We start from the raw sequence: 16,823 nt of genomic DNA on the forward strand, positions 1-16,823 counted from the left end.
GTGAGAGCTGCATCAAGCTGGCCGTCAGCTGACCGTTGCGGGGGTTTCTGTTTACCCAGCCCTCCTGTCTGTGAACATCCAACACAACTCAAACACGGTCACCTGGCAGTCCACCTGCCGTCCTGTTAGCAAGTTCAAATTCAGCAAGAAATCCTGCTTACGCTAAACTAAAACAAGAAATTTAAAGTAAAACGACAAGCAAGACAGTTTTCATGTTCTCTCCCTTCATGCATGCATTCCTGGGTCCTCGGGTTTTCTCCCACAGTCCAAAAATGTGCATGTTTGGTAAATTGATCCCTGAAAAATGTCCCAAAGTGGGAGTGTGCACGTTTCTTTGTCCTGCTTGTCATTGTGCTGCCCTGAAATGAATCGTTGACCTGTTCAGTGTACGCCACATTGGCTGCTGGAGATACTCTGCAAGCTGCATACTGCAAGGATAGAGTGGGGATAGAAAGATGTTCAGAAGCTCTTCAGTTTGTCCCACCTGCACCACTCACCTTTACTCTCTTAATCCCTGACATTTCAACTTTCTGCCCAGTTTACTTTAGGTTCTTCCTCCAATTTCCAGCCTTCCATCTCGATCACATAAACTCACCGTAGTGCAAGCCTCTATCGCTACATCCTACGTGTTTGTCTTCTAGGGGTTTCGATGCAACTATCTATTTCCAAAGCAGACACCTGCTCTACTCCTCCTTCTGACGCAGGACTATTTACCAGAAGGAGCAAAGAGAAATGGGTTGTGGTCAGAGAAAAGCAAGATGTTGGGTGACAGATCAACAGGGGAAAATGGAAGAGTTGTTGATGCAGACTGCTTTATTTTAACAGGAGAAAAGATGAGCATTTCTAATGTTTTTTGGTGGTCTGACTGGATGCCAGTCATCTCTGACATACACCAAAAAGGTTAGGGAGGATAAATGATGTTTTAGTTGGCCTGGTTACATCCCACAACTGGCGCAGAAGGACCAGTAAAGACGTCTTTAACGCCACATCATCGGTGTCGACAACCTTCTCCGTGACGTCTCTTTTTACGCAGAATTTAAGACGAGAGATTGTCGGTCATTTCAAACTGATCTGCCTGTAAAAGGACCTTAATAAGTTCCAAAGAAGTTGCTACTTTGTTTAAAATGAAGGTTCTGAATAACATTGGTGACTTGCCATTTGGTTTTTACCTGCTTCTAAGGTACTCTGCTTAGACTACCATGTATTCTGCTCTCAAGCAGAAAATCCAAAAAGTGAATATCAAGCTATCAGTTCCTGACATTAAGTCCAAGGACGTTTGGGTTATGCAATAGGACAATGGGCCAAAGCACACAAGCAATCTATTTCTGAATAGAGATAGGCACCAGCACCCCTTGCAAACCCACTAAGGATGAGCATGTTTGAAAATGGATGGATAGATGGATATATGGCATTTAGCTAATTTAGGAATGTGCTGTTTTAGGGTTATGTCACTATTATGCAAATTAGCTGCTGCTAGCCAAGCTCCCCCAGCTCAGTGTTTATATTAACACCTCAGGCATGTGAAAATGGCAATAAGTAGATGCATAGTGGTACAAGCACACATCTTTGACTCAGAGTATGTGCTAGCTTGTGCTAAATGAATGTTGTTCACACTGAACAATAATATGAAACACACAAGACATCATTTTGTACTTACATCGCAATCATCTGCAGGTTTGTAATGAACAGTAGGACCAGTCTTTTGGCAAATCCTGGTAGTTTTCAGAGTGGCTTGTACAAACTACAACTCCCGTTGGTAATATCACAAGGACATTGCAGAGCACAAATAAAACTAAGCCACGCAGCTCTGTTCTACCTGACTGGGAGAAAATGCATGGACCCATGCTCTGCATTGCAGCCAACAACAAAACATTTTCGTTTTCAAGCAGCCGTTGCAGAGTTAGGGTTAACGTCTTGACTGAAGTGGGGGGAGCTCCACTTGGATTGCCAGGTGAGGTGCTGGGCTTGGCTTGGGATTGCCAGGTAACAAAATTGTGATGCAACAATTTAGAGATTTTTCAGACAGGTCTCAAAAATCTGTGCAGAACTTATTCCCAAAAAACATAAGGTTGTTCTTTTTGTTTTGTTTTGTTTTTTTCTGCTAACTGATGAAAAAACAACAACATCCCATTATATTGAGATAACTAATGAAAATGATTTTTAATAAGATTCAAAAATTTGTCAGAAACGTGCTTCCATAGTATTGTTATGCATACTACATGCAATGTATATTGCTATGCTATGCAAAATATTACTTTCAGTTAAAAAATTAGATCCTTTAGTGGTTTATATTTTTTTAAGCAGCATCTTTTGCCCCTGCCTGAAACAACAAACATTAGCTTATCACCCCTGTCAGATGAGTATGAGGAAACACTGCCATCTAGTGGATAAAACATACAATGGCTAGTTTTTGACCACACTAACAAAAGTATGGATTTTCAAACTGTTGGCTTAGAAAGAAATAAGGGGACCTGTAATAGGACCTCTGTTACGTAACTCCAGAACAAAAATGGCATCATTTTGGTTGATACTCAAAAACACTAGCATGATTTTCCAAAGCTAATGTGCTCGTGTGAGCTAATGTTAAGTTTTTGAGTTGTTTTTGTTCTCAACATCTCAACCCTCATGTGGCTTCAACACATGTATGGGAATTTCCTTTGACAGCCCCACTGAGCAGCTCCTTGGACACCGAAAAACAAAAACGGCAGACTTTGTCGAAAAGTCCCTGCGTCTGTTCTTATGTGAGGCTGAGCTCACATGAGGCGGAATCTGAATGGAGGTCATGCACATGTTAATTATCGATTTGTTGAGGCGTGGGGGAGGCTCTGACTGGGAAAACAGAGTACTGTAGATGTTGACTTGCAGGGCTTCGCAGAAGTTTTTTTTCACTTGTGGTGTTTCACATTTTTTTCACCTTATGACCACAAACTTCAAGGTCAAGGAAACTATTAAGGAAGGAAAAGCAAAGACACCCACTGTATCTGTGGAAGAACTGCAAAGATCAGCAGCACATGGCTGTGTAATGTATGCAAAATTTCAAGGTGTGACATTTCCTATATTTTAATTTTCTCCTCATGTCACGCGCACAGGTTCATCTCTTCTAGTTAGAATCAAAATAATTCCTGTCTTCACAGACTGAAAAGAGTGCTTGGTGGAACAGTGGATTGCACTGTTGTCAGGAGATCCTGGGTTAAAATCCTAGCCTGGGCATGAAATTTACATGTTCATGCCTGTGCATGAATGAATTCCCTCTGGAGGTTAATTGGTCTCTCTAAATCACCATGAACCTCGTCCAATGGCCACTGGAAACAGGCACCAGACCGCCTGTAACCAATGCTCTATACACAGTTAAGTGACCAATAATTTTAGACAGTTATGTGTGGGTCAATCATAATAAAAAAAAAAAACATGTAATGATTGATGGGAATATTTGAAACCACTGTAATAATTTCAAATACATATACTTTTTAGATGCTCCTCTCAGTGGCAAATGAATGCAAGGTAAAACCTTGAAGTTGTTTGGAAGTTTATTTGTCAGACACGTAAATTAGACCAATACCCTGCATATGTACGTTAGGCCCTAAACACATATGCAAGACTGAAAAACCAACAAAGCTTTCAGAAAGCATGAAGCCATCTGTTTGTACAATTGAAATACGGCAGAGAAAACAATGATAAGTCTTTGCGAAATAAAGTGCAAAAACTTTCAATTTCAGTATCAATCAAACAAGCCTGTCTTTGAATAGACATATGTATATATTTGAAATAGCGGTATTAAAATAAAACATCAGATTGATCATCTTTGAGTTTTCACATTTGAGGAAAAAAATGTTAACACTTAAACATAGAGTTTCTGTTTTTCGTAAAACGTATTTCATTCCTGTCTAGTCAATATCACCTTGTATTTGGTCGTCATTGTATTTAATATTACATATATACACTGTTCTACTTTAAGGGTTGCCAGGCATAAATGTAGCATTCATGTGCAGCCATGGTGACTTCAAAGACATTTCAGATGAAACCAAGAAGTGATTATCCTTCCATGTAACGAAATGCTGGGCTACTTAATATAATATTTTTAGCTTTAACGGTAAATGTTCTGTTACATGTGACTAGCAAAGATCAGAGCACAAGTACATACCTTAAATTAGCAGTAAATAAGGATGGATATAAGTGCTTTGTGCGCAACAGGCAACAGAAAAAACAGCGCTGAATAGTAGAGCTAGATGTAGCAGATCTGTGTAACATGACCAATAATGGCTTAAATCAGTTTAATTCAACTTTCAACTAAAGAGACTGAGCCTCTTCTTCATGTAGAGAAAGGTGAGATACGTAGCTCCCCCAAGGACCCCGACCAGCAGAGTCGTGCCGACTATAACAGGAGCGTTCTTTCTGGCGACCCGGAACGCCACAGGAAGGACAGCAGAGATCAAGATGTTGTTGACGTGGCCCAGCACCCTCCGGAAGGCCGGGCGCTCCACAACACGCTCGTAGTACGTTTCCACGTTGACCCGGCTGCCGTTGCCCCAGTAGCGTCGGGAGAGACCGAGAAACTTCAAGCGGTGCAAGGTGACCGCCAGAGAGACGTCGGCAATGCTGAAGAAATCTCCGCACAGCCACGATGGTTTGCCTTCCTCTGGGAAGACGGGAGATGAAAGACGCGTTTAAAGAGAAATTTTTTAAAAATAAAAAAATGTTGATGCTAAATGTTGCTTACAGCGGTTGTTTTCTGACATACCAGGTGTTTCCTCCGCTCTCCTCTGCAATTCTGTCTCCACTTGGTCCATCACACTTTCCAGTTCATCCAGGAGCTTCTTGAGATACTTCATGTTGTCATGGTCAAACAGCTTGGACTACATGGATTAGAGCAAACTTAGAATCCAGAAAAAAAACTACCTGAGCAACTACTTTTTAGACTCTTGTCCTTCCAACCCAGACAAGGAATTAGACCAGAGGATACTTACTTACACTTATCTAGCAACCCTGAACAGAGGTATCTAGTTTATATACTTTGGATCAACATTATTAGATTATTTTTCTTCTTTTGTTCTTTCCTTCAGTTTGTTAATTTGTTTGTATTTCTTTTGTAACTCATGTAAAGCACTTTCAATTGCCTTGTTGCTGAAAATGTGCTACTTAAGTAAAATTACCTTACTGTAGAGAGACATTTGATTAGAGATGATTATGGAAATCATGTACCTTTATTCTACATTGCACATCAACACACTGAAAGAAATTAAGGCTTGAAATGATCAGTCTGACTGGCAAACTCTCCAGTAATGCCCTCATATTGAGATTTTCTTTAGTTTGTATTTATTATTAAGGCCAACTAAAGAAGAAATAGTTTCCAAACATTAACGTAAGCTGAGAATGATTTTATTTTAAACTTATTCACATCTGGCACATCAAAATCAATTACTAAATGTTCTGAATCTACACTCAATTGAAACTTGAGTGTAGATAAAAATAAATCTCTCCAGCTAATCATAGAAGTACACTTTTTTTTTTTAGCTTAAGTTACGACCCAATTCAGACACAGTCGAAAAGAAGTAGAATAGGAAAAGTGATTAGTCAAGACGTTTGGTTCTAAATTCCATTTTTTGCACATTTGGCAGTTTGCTAATTTTGTTACCCCAACTTACTTTCAAACGCCTCTGTTTTGCTATGTAAGCATCTTTAAGCTCCGGGTTCTGCTCAGCCAGTTTCGCCAGCTCCGTCTGCGTGTTTCCAATCTGTGCTGCCAACAACAAACAGGCACGGGCATCATGAGGCGCACTTTAGATTTCAGTGTGAAATCAGTTATTTTTATGGAAAGATTATGCTGATGGAAGGTTCTGGTGTATACTCCCAATGAGCCTTTAATGGTGCCTTTGAAATGTTCCTTTGTAGAGGTAATTAAAAAATACTAGCAAACATAGAGCTATCTGACTGCAGTAAAAAATTAGCATGTTTGGAGGAGGCAAGGTAAAGCTTTCTGATTAAAGAGCATTGTGCTGACTTGTCAGTGATAGCAGTGGAAGCGACATGTTTCGGGTTTGTTTTGCTGCCATTGGCACAGAAGCATTGCACAAGGTTGAACATTTTATTTTGGTGAGTGTTTCAACAGGACAATAGTCTCAAACACCTTTAATCCAGGAAACCAAACAATCTAAGTTAACTCTACCAGTTATCCCAAGTATATAGATCACATATCCTGTCAGATTAACACCATATGTTTGTAATGTGCTAAGGAACCTTCAGTCAAATTTAAACAAGGATATGGATATTCCTATTACATGGTTCTAGAGGAGAGTATATATATATATATATATATATATATATATATATATATATATACATGTATATTGCTGACCATGTGTACACTGTACAAAACCCATCCCAGAAAAGTCAAACTCATACATCCACTTTTTTGATTTCAAAGTTCACATGTTTTCTGTTGTATATTTCTTTCAAGCCCTGAAAGAACACAATCAAATAAATCATTAAAAGCCAAAAACAGGTACAACATTCATGTTTATGATGAATTTTGCATGTTAAATTTTGACTTAAAGGTATCAGTTTTAGTCTGTCGGTCTTTCTGAAATGTTATCAAATAACGTTGTTTTACCTTGACCCTTTAAATTAATAAGAATTACAAAAAATGTAAATTGCACGGAGAATTAAAAGGAATTGTACAATACAGGGTGCAATATATGTAGGCAGAGGAATAACTAAAATAAGCAGCAGGAGTTTTGGGCAACCGACGTAACATCCAAGTGAAGAATAACAAATGGCATCTATAGGGTCTAAACCTTAAACTGCTCTGCATCTCAGGTTGCCTTACTTCGTATCGATGCAGCGGCATATGCAGGGATGTGGGAGTCAGCAGTGATCTCAGGATGAAGGATACAGCCGTGCGTGTATGCGTCCATGGGCAGCGAGTCTAGCAGCTCCCTGTAGTGCTGCACTCTGAGATAGTACCTGCTGCTCTCCTCAGGAACCAGCCTGGGAGTTCCCTCTGGAGACACACAGGCCAAGGAAACAGTTAAAAGTTAGCACAACAGATATTCAGTCATGAAACAAAAAAACAAAAAAAAACTCTCGTGATTGTTAATTTACTGAACGAAAACTAATAAGTGTATCCTACAATTTCAAAGCTGTCCATTGTTGTGGTCCAAATAATTCATATTTATTCAGCCTTACTAATCTGAACTTAAACATCCGACTTGTTCTTAGACAGGCCTTTAGAAGACGTGTGCAAAAAAGGCAGTTTAAAAATGCAGTGATGAAATGATGACGATTGACGATATTTTGAAAAGAAGAGTTTCAACTTAAGTAAACTCATACTTGCCTGATTTGTTTTCATTTCATTTGCAGTGCAGAATCTTAAGAGCACGTGGATGAATGCAAACCAAGACAGACGTTAAAAGCAAATAAAAATAAACACACATGCAGTTTTGAACAAAACTGAACAGAAAAGAGAAAAGTAGACAAATGAACTAAAAGGAGCCAAATATTCTAACATCAGATGCCTTGCTGCCCTCTTTTTCAAACTTATCAGAAATCCATTCTGAAACTACTAAATTAGTCAACCTAGCCATAATTTAATCATATTAATGAGGCCAAATGTTATAAAGTTTAAGTGGTATGACTTTTTTTTTTTTTTTTGCAAAGTACTGTAGTCTTACCATAGCTAAAGTTATCCTCCAGATAATCCATGATCTGTGTTGGATCACAGATGACTCTTTTGTTGTGGACCAGAACCGGCACCTCACCCGCAGGGTTTAGACGCATAAACCACGGCTCATTGTGTTCACTGAGAGGAAGGCTCACATCATACTCCTCACAGCGCAAACCTTTCTCTGCTATGGCCAGACGCACCTAAATGATCAATGTAACGGTCAGTAGAGATGTTCTCTTTTCATACCCCTGAAATAATTTAATCAAATATGCAACGGTTTAAATGAATAAATGTCGCGAAAATTTAACTTTGTCCTTTTAATAATAATATATATTTTTTTAATTTCGAGTCACATTGTTCCAGTTTCATTGTTGAAACTGTCAATAAATCTGTATCAGGGAGCTGTCCACTGACATTTGGTGCTGAAACTTGATGACAACTACTCACCTTCTGAGAATTGAAGGACTGGGTCCAGTGATACAGCGTCAGTTTTGAGTCATTGTTACACAACACTGTGCCACCCAGTCGTCGCGTCTCCTCTTCTGAGCTGGCTTGTAGAAGAGCTGCTTTTTCATCTTGGGTTTCAGAGCCGTTTTCCTCCGACGCCATTTTATCTGTTAGCCTTACGAGGGGACAAGAGGATGGGAAGGCGCCACGTCAAGGTTCACATTGTTGCACCCCCTGCTGGCCAGGCGTGGAACTTGGAATAAAAATAAAATAAAAAAACACTTTTGCTTTACTTTAATTTTACTCCAGTAAGTAAGTAAGCACAAGGTCAAGTCATTGAGCTCCAAGGTACTCTTTAACCCTTTTTCTATTTATTAATGAACAGTATGAGTATGCAATGTTACATTACAAAACTCACATTTCAGCCATATCACGAATTTTAACAGTATCTGATTCATTAGTGTTCTTCGATCTTGTCCACCAGTGATTATGTGTAGACAGCCAACGAACAGCCAAAAAAGTCTCCACACATGGTTTGCTTTTCTTAACTGATCTTTTATAAACTGTTTTTCTTTCTTTCTTTTTTTTTTTGTAACTGACATACAACAAAAGGGAAGAATGCATCACAAACTAATACACACATCTTAATGCTACCTTCAAAACGTTTCTGTAATGGAAATATAACAGAAAGAAAAATAAACACTTACAAAGTCTAAAGTTTTCCGAGGCACAAAGCATTTAAAATACATTCAATGTTCATGAGATGTTTACTTTCTTATGCCTAAATTCTTGTTGACTAGGTTACCGGAGAAAAATACGTCAGAGATAGTTTGCTCCCCACAACGCTCACTCGGTCATGTTTCTGCGTAAACAACATGACAAAGATCGTTTGCAACAAGTGTCACACTCCAATTAAATTGAATCCACAACATGTATTTTATGGAGGATTTATGTAACAAACTGTGCAGAAGAAACTTTATACGTTGTGTTTATTATTTTAAAACAATAAAAATCTGAACAGTGCGATCTGTATTTTGTATTTCTTCCCAAATATATATATATATATATATATATATATATATATATATATATATATATATATATATATATATATATATATATATATAGTTTTTAATCATTTATATGCAATAACAATCATTTTACAGCAGAGGGTGCCCTATTCTTGTTCTTCTAAAAGACAACCATCTCTTGGGCTTTATCAGGCCTACAAAATACTAAATAATTAAGTTGATGGATCCAGCTAATTAAAGTTATGAGTATGATTTCCTTTGATTTTCTTTTTGAATCCCGTTGATATTTTAATAGATTTAAAAAATACCACCAAGTCTTTTTTTTTTTTTAAGAATGCGCTCTGCTTAGTGCTGTCATCATAATTATACACTCCTACTGTTTATTTTTAGTTCAAAAAAATAAAGCTATAATATCACCATTAATAATTACGGTAAACGCGTTTGTTGGGCGTACAGCTACTGTCGACATTTACACCTGTGGCCTGCAAGGCGCGTCTTTCAAATGTGACACAAATATAGAGGTGCCTTATTTTGGTAGGGCTGAGGCGTCAAGGCTCTTCAGCGAGGGGTGGTAGCGCGACAGGCAGAGATGAGAGTGGGAGGTCCTCCGTGGCGTGACGTCGCGATTGGCCCGGTGCCTTTTTCTTCAGCAGGGTCTCCATACCTCTCTCTCTCCCTCTGTGATCAGTGGGTGAGAGGGGGGAGACGAGCAACACACAGCGGAGAATCCGGGTGTGCGCCTCCGGTAAATGACGCCCACCACTCATACCTTTACTCTTGCCATTACGCATGCCATTTGTATTACATATCGGTGTCTGGGTTTCCTCATCCTCTCTGATTTCTCGCTCCTCTCTAGTCATCATCATTATCATCATCCTGCTTGCCATCGTCCCTTCCATCACAGCGCCAGTTCTGGAACAGCCCACTTCGGTCCTGGAGACGCCCGAGTCTGCAGCAGCAGCAGCAACAGCAGCAACAGCAGCAGCGCGATCTGCGTTTTTTTTTTCCCCCAGCCTTTTATCTGAATGACGGGCGGAAGGTTTGACTTCGACGACGGTGGCACTTACTGCGGGGGGTGGGAGGATGGCAAAGCCCACGGGCACGGCATTTGCACCGGACCCAAGGGCCAGGGCGAATACGCCGGGTCCTGGTCGCACGGCTTCGAGATCGTAGGGGTTTACACCTGGCCAAGCGGGAATACCTACAAGGGCTACTGGTCCCAGGGGAAGCGGCACGGGCTCGGCGTGGAGAATAAAGGCAGGTGGATCTATCGAGGAGAGTGGAGTCACGGCTTTAAGGGTCGCTACGGGGTCCGGCAAAGCCACAACACACCTGCCAGATACGAGGGGACCTGGAGCAACGGGCTGCAGGATGGATATGGGGTCGAAACGTACGGCGATGGCGGTAAGAGCCCACAAGCGTCCTTGTGGCTTTAACACATCATGTGTTATGCAGCTTGTGTGTAGGTTGCTCAGACTCAAACCAAGGGAAGCTGCAATAGGCTACATGCTTGTGTAAATCTTCACCGGATGTGAGCTGAGATTGCGCTCCTGTGCCTCCAAAATTGTTTTTAAACTCATGTCTTTTGCGGCCTCCTTAAAAAAAAAAAAATTAATAAATACAAAAATTAGAAGTGCATCTAATTTGGCAACTACCGGTTGCTCCTCGCAGGCAGTGGGAGGAGTGAGACTCCTCTTCAGTGGCACCATGCCTGATGAAGAGGGAGATTGGACATCAAAGCAAATCAGCCCACTTAAAGCATAGTCTGAATATAAATGGTCTCCCTGTTATTCTCTTATTGAATATTCTATGTGGAACCATATCCCCAGCCAGCATGTACTTGTGGGGCCCCATATTGACTTTGCTTAGGCTGAACTGGTACAATTTTCAGGGGCTCAGAATGGGTTTCTCCTGTATGAGACAGCATTTTGAGCCTTTTGTAGATCTCTAAAATATACATAGAAAATCAGCTGGTTTAGCCAATGTATGTATGTAATCTCTGTGGGTGCCACTTTTTACCTGTACAGTTGACCTATATGAAACCTGTTTAAGAAATCAACTGTAGGTCATAAATTATCCACAGTTAGTTCTGCTTGAGGCCCATTCATAAGCCAATTTCCTTCAAGTATAGGCCCCATATGGGAATGTTGGTTGGGTATTTGGGAGCATCCTTATCTTATGGGGTGTGTTTGGGCCTGTTTGATGGCTGACTTCCAGCCAAATCCACAGTAATTATTACAGATTTGAGAGCTGAGCAAGCCCAAAAAAAACTAACCAACTGCTTAAGATCGCCCAAACTAACAATATGCCCCCTAGAGGTCATAAATCCAGATTAGAAATCTAAACAAAAAAAATGCCATAAAATATATGTATTCATTTATTACATGAAACAAGTGCATTGGAGAAGGATGGTGTAAAGCCCATAAAAATGAAACCCATGCATATTGAGTAATTAGTCAAATTAAACACACCATGTTTTGAACTTTGTTGAGTGGGTTTTAAACTTCACCTCTACGTAAAGCAACCGAGTTGCACTGCACATGTGAAGGCAAGCTAAAACTAGCATCCTAGGCAAGAACAAGTTGCTGCTTTCAACATACACCAAGGTTATAAAGAGTAAAAAATGTGTTACAGTTTTCTCAATAAGATGCCAAAGTACCATAGGAATATATGTTGCTTTTTTATGTAAATGAAACTAATCATGATATATATATATATATATATATATATATATATATATATATATATATATATATATATATATATATTATCTTCTTAGTATTGTTACTTATCATTCTGTGAGACATCCAAGAGACTGGAGGATCTGTTATCTACTCTTAAGTGAGGCCTCATGGTGCAGAATAAATAAATGTTGCAGTTTGCTGGGCTCGGTAAATCAGCTGATCCTAGAGGATCTACTCAACATCTGGCTGTCTGACCCTGTTGCATCCTGATAACTTGATCTGCAGGGTTACCAAATTGGACTGCAGTGCGGAGCCAGCCTGTTAATCACACTGTTTATCCATCTAAATTCCCGCTCAGGCCAGTGTAGCTTTTCTTGCCCCCCTTTTTTTTGTTAACATGTGACCATAGCAGCTTATTTCATTGTGTTTCAAAATGAGATTGGAGCAACGTATTAATTAGGATCGGGATTGTAATGTGATGCTTTGAAGAAGCTACAGAAGACCTGCACATGCTCAGCTGCACTGAATAGGATTAATAAAGTATCCCTCTTATTATGTGACTCATAGCAATTCCCTGTCGTCACAGGCAAACAGAAGTGAATTTGCGTATCGTCAGTGAGGAGAGTTAGTCGCTGCCTGAAAACATAATCCTACCCAAGTGATTCTTGTTTATATCAAGTGATTCACAGAATCAGATGGTCTTCAATTAAGCCTTTGATTCAGTTTGCTGTGTTTATCATCACTGATCTAAAAAAAGAGAAAGTATTTCATTAGCTAATGTATATATGTGCATTAGATCCCAAAGCATGGATCCTTTAAGTTGCTGTATGAGTAAGTGTATTCATTTCAGCACCTTTGTGAAGTCCATTCATTTCTGCCAGAATCCCTTACATACTTGCCTTCAGACCGTACTCCAATCACTCCAAGACGGGTAGCATAAAGAGATTCTTAGAAGTAGAGGAGGAGCAGATTTTGTTTGTCCAATTACCACTATTAAATTTCCTGCCTCAGTATGCCAACACATAAGGTAAATAAATTACATTAGTTTTCTCAACAGTTCCTAATTTTCACCACCAAAAATTCGATTTCTGAAAAATGCCAACATATAATTCTTATTTCCAACCATTTTCACATAGTAGACATGACAAAAGTAAAATATCTTTAGAGCTTGTAAGCGGAAAGGGATTTCATTGAAGGATGAATGGTAAAATGTTAGGGAAGCACAGCAACTCACTGGTTTATGTCTACATGTTTCCCAGGAACCTATCAAGGCCAATGGATGGGTGGGATGCGTCACGGTTATGGCGTCCGTCAGAGTGTTCCCTACGGCATGGCCACCGTCATCCGTTCCCCGCTTCGTACGTCCATGGCCTCCCTGCGCTCTGAGCAGAGCAACGGTGCAGTCCTCCACGACCTCTCCTCCCCTGTGGACACGCCGACGGGCACTCGCGGTGGTTTCGTCCTCAACTTCCACTCAGACAGCGAGGTCGTCACCGGCAAGAAGAAGGGCCTGTTCCGCCGGGGTTCGCTTTTCGGCAGCCTTAGGCAGTTGCGCAAGTCTGACTCTCGGACCTCTATCTCCAGCAAACGCAGCTCCGCAAGGAGCGATGCCACCATGAGCCGAATCAGTTCCAGCGACGCCAACTCCACCATATCAATCGGTGATGGCGAGCTGCCAGACGAGGACCTACCTCTGGAGGACCACGTGGACGCGACCACGACTGAGACCTACATGGGGGAGTGGAAGAATGACAAGCGTAACGGATTTGGTGTTTCAGAGAGATCCAACGGGATGAAATATGAAGGAGAGTGGCTTAACAACAAGCGCCATGGCTATGGGTGCACTGTTTTCCCAGACAGCACCAAAGAAGAAGGGAAGTACAAAAATAATGTGCTGGTGCGTGGAATAAGAAAGCAGTTGATTCCTCTTAAGAATCCCAAAACCAAAGAGAAGGTAGATCGTGCTGTGGAGGGGGCACAGCGGGCTGCAGCCATTGCGAGGAGTAAGGTGGAAATAGCCGCTTCCAGGTACTTGTGATGCTTATGTGCATGTGTGTTTTCATTCATCCCCCTGTATATGCATGTGTGTGTGCACTGTTTAAATAGACAACAAAGACAGGAGAACACCCTGAGGAGTGTTTTCATAAATTGAAAGCTCTGAGTTGTCTAGTGACCTGTTGTCCAACCTTTTTACATCATCAGCAGTCAAGGATTTTGTGTTGCCAGGGCAATAGTACCTGAAAAAAAGATTCTGCTTCTATTCTCTGCACAAGTTTTTCATTCCCAGGGGAAGGGGTCGGGCGTCTTTGTTTGCATTGTGTGCGTGTTTCGTGTGTCGGAGAGTTCACGTGTGTGAGCTGTATGACCCGTAGCTGTGCCCACGCCAAGTATTGCTCTGATGTGGCATCTGCTCTTTAACAGGTGAATGTGATGTGACCTTTTCATCCAGAGTCCCCCCCTACCACCGATCTCCACCACCACGCTGGGGCTCACAGCATTGCTTTGACATCCTCTGCTTTCATTGCATCAGGGAATTGTATGAGTGATGACTTAGGGAGCGAGTACAAGCTGGGAAAAGGGTTTGATGCAATCAGGCATGGCTGATTTTGCTCCTGCTCTCCGAAGGGGGGCACATAAATTTGCATGCATAAACATGTCAACGACAATTTATGAAATCCAGAAGCTCAGACGCGTGAGTGCAGTTTAAACACACGGTTAAATCACAGCACAATAGCTGATCATTTGTTGTTCATTCTCACGACGACCGTAGCAACATGTGTGAAGCTAACAAGACTTAGATTTTGGCTTGGACTGCTTAAAATGTTTCAACATTTTATCTGTGAACATACTGTATCTCCCTTTAAAACTTAAAAAAAGGAATGTAGTTTTTCCCTTACAGGTAAAGTTCTTACATATATTTGGCTTATTGTCTATGTCTGCAAAAGTTTGTGCCATGTGACTTAAGTAGGCTGCTTCATGAAAGAGCTGAACAATTTTGGATATGTTTGTGTTCTGTCATCATCTTCATGTATCCAATATAAATGTGAGGCTTTTATTGTTTTATTATTTGGTTTTCAAGGTGGAAACGTCCCTTAGCAAATGAAAGCCATCACTAAGGTCCGATCCTAGCATGATTGGCCACTCTTCTTAGCAGATTTGGTTTATTTACATTGGTTGGTTTCCTGGATACCAAGGGCCAAGTACTTGTTTACTTGGTCATTATATTCTAACTCTGTACTAATGAGAAAAAAAATCTGTTGTAATTCTTATTCTTTTAAGCTTTTTTTTTGTTTTTTTTTTGTTTTGTTTTTTTTACTTGGGGGGTGGGGGAGAGAAGAGTTCAAATTCAAATAATTAAAACCCTCAAATTAAGAAGGCATCAATGCCTGTGAAGAGATGTAAGCGTCTCATTGAACCCAACTTTTTTGTTTTTCTGTCATAGTTCAAATTGTTTTTTTTTTTTTCAAAAACAGTAAGAGTCTTGTTTTGTTATGAATCAAAGTATCTAGATTCGTTTATTCTGCCTTTAGGGGTTTGTAATCTTCGAGTAAAACTAGTCACATCAGTAAGGAAAGCAGACATCGCATTTTGATGCATTTAGTCTTGACAACATAGGAATTTAAAGATGCTCACACATCAACTTGTTAGGCAGAAGTTTGCTCGGGATTCTATCTGAGATTTCACTGGAATAGTTATTGAATAAGCAAAGCTGTTTCAGTCAGGCATATGGTTCACAAGTTTTCTGCAAAACATTTAAGATTGGCTTTAAATAATTGTTTCAAAAGACAAAACAGTAATAGCAGAGGCTTTGAATATAAGGTGTTTATGACACTGTATTATTTCTATTATAAGAAGAATATTGTTATTTGAGTTTAAAGATGTAAAATAGCACAAGGCTGACTTGACATGTTTACTGTAAAATATCTTCATTCCTATTTTGTTAACAACAGAACCTGCATTAGGGTGAGACTTCATACATGTCAGTGAAGGCTGCTGGGCTTGAAATAATCATACTGGGAATGTAGATAAATGGCGGATGCTTTTAAAGCAAGAGACATCTGATCTCCTCTTTGGTTGTTTACACAGGGAATGGCCAGGAAAAGGATTCAGTTTGCACAAAGTGTTTATATCAGACAGCAAGGTTCCCTCTGCTGAACTTGAGTGATCAAATTACAGTCTGCATCGTGCGCCGAAGTCTTTAAACTCTCTGCCTCCTTTCAAGATATTTTTTAAGAGCACATTTATGCTCTGAGCTCCACAGAGCGGCGAGTTGTCAGCAAGTTATGTAAGTCCGGTTGTACAGTACAGCGCACTGTGAAAGATGCACTCGTATTGATCTGGTCCTAGTCACATGACTCTCTGTCTTTGATTGTGCAGCGTTCCCAGAGGACGCAGAGGGAAGCAGGGCGAGCTGAGGGAGATGAGCGCATGCCGGAGAGTAAAATGGATTAAATCGTACGAGTTCTAATAGAGCACGACCGGGGGAGCTGCGTGTTTGCTGAGCTGATGGTTTCTGAAGAGGAGGGCTGAGGTGATGGAGGAGCAGGAGGGGGTGAAAAAGGGGCATGGAGAGTAACACTCCCCTGTGGTTTTACAGTAGAGAGGAGCTATCCCTTCCGCCTCTGGGATGGAGCTGATGACCTCATGCTTGTGATGAGCTAATCAATAGAGAGCTAGTGTGATTCAGTGGAGTGAAGTTCTCCGTCTCTCATTCACAGTTATTGTGCCCACCTATCTTTGCAAAATGGACACTTTCACCAAGTCTGCAACACACGCGCGCGTGTGTGTGTGTGTGCGTGCGTGCGTGTGTGCGTGTGTGTGTGGGCGTGTGTTTGTGTGGCGTGGTTAAATGAGGCCTGGGAACCGAGATAAGTGACCAGGCGGCTGAAAGGTTCACAGACTCATGAAGCTTCTCCCATGAATCGTTTTTTTGTTACAGTTCAGCAGTTTAGGTATCTTGGTAACTCAGCAGTTTTGCTGTATGTACACACAGAGTGTGCA

At 40.7% G+C, this 16,823-nt stretch overlaps 2 protein-coding genes across 2 annotated transcripts in view; one reads left to right on the forward strand and one right to left on the reverse strand.

The window, feature by feature from the left end:
* Positions 1-4,254: 4,254 nt before the first annotated feature.
* gdap1 (ganglioside induced differentiation associated protein 1) lies at positions 4,255-8,926 on the reverse strand. The gene is made up of 7 exons (XM_008438657.3): positions 8,815-8,926; positions 8,108-8,360; positions 7,668-7,860; positions 6,824-6,997; positions 5,643-5,737; positions 4,739-4,853; positions 4,255-4,636 (listed from the first exon to the last, which is right to left on the reverse strand). Exons 2-7 carry the CDS (start codon positions 8,267-8,269, stop codon positions 4,284-4,286), a joined length of 1,092 nt encoding a protein of 363 aa, XP_008436879.2. The 5' UTR covers positions 8,270-8,360; positions 8,815-8,926; the 3' UTR covers positions 4,255-4,283.
* An 817-nt stretch (positions 8,927-9,743) lies between these two features.
* Positions 9,744-16,823, forward strand: part of jph1a (junctophilin 1a) — a 39,376-nt gene continuing 32,296 nt past the window's right edge. Inside the window, exons 1-3 of the mRNA XM_008438658.3 lie at positions 9,744-9,883; positions 9,995-10,542; positions 13,082-13,850. Coding sequence (XP_008436880.1) covers positions 10,164-10,542; positions 13,082-13,850 — 1,148 coding nt within the window. The 5' untranslated portion in view covers positions 9,744-9,883; positions 9,995-10,163. The remainder of the gene's footprint in view (positions 9,884-9,994; positions 10,543-13,081; positions 13,851-16,823) is intronic.

The sequence above is a fragment of the Poecilia reticulata genome, chromosome 20 (assembly GCF_904066995.2).
Source record: "Poecilia reticulata chromosome 20, P_reticulata-male-v2, whole genome shotgun sequence".
Classification (NCBI taxonomy): domain Eukaryota; kingdom Metazoa; phylum Chordata; class Actinopteri; order Cyprinodontiformes; family Poeciliidae; genus Poecilia; species Poecilia reticulata.

What these genes read in the sequence shown, in the direction of transcription:
- gdap1 (XM_008438657.3), bottom strand. Translation starts at nt 8,269, where the DNA reads ATGGCGTCGGAGGAAAACGGCTCTGAAACCCAAGATGAAAAAGCAGCT. An exon ending in TGCCGCTGCATCGATACGAA is followed by an intron (nt 5,738 to 6,823) that starts GTAAGGCAACCT and finishes TGTTGTTGGCAG; the next exon opens with CACAGATTGGAAACACGCAG. An exon ending in CAAAACAGAGGCGTTTGAAA is followed by an intron (nt 4,854 to 5,642) that starts GTAAGTTGGGGT and finishes TAATCCATGTAG; the next exon opens with TCCAAGCTGTTTGACCATGA.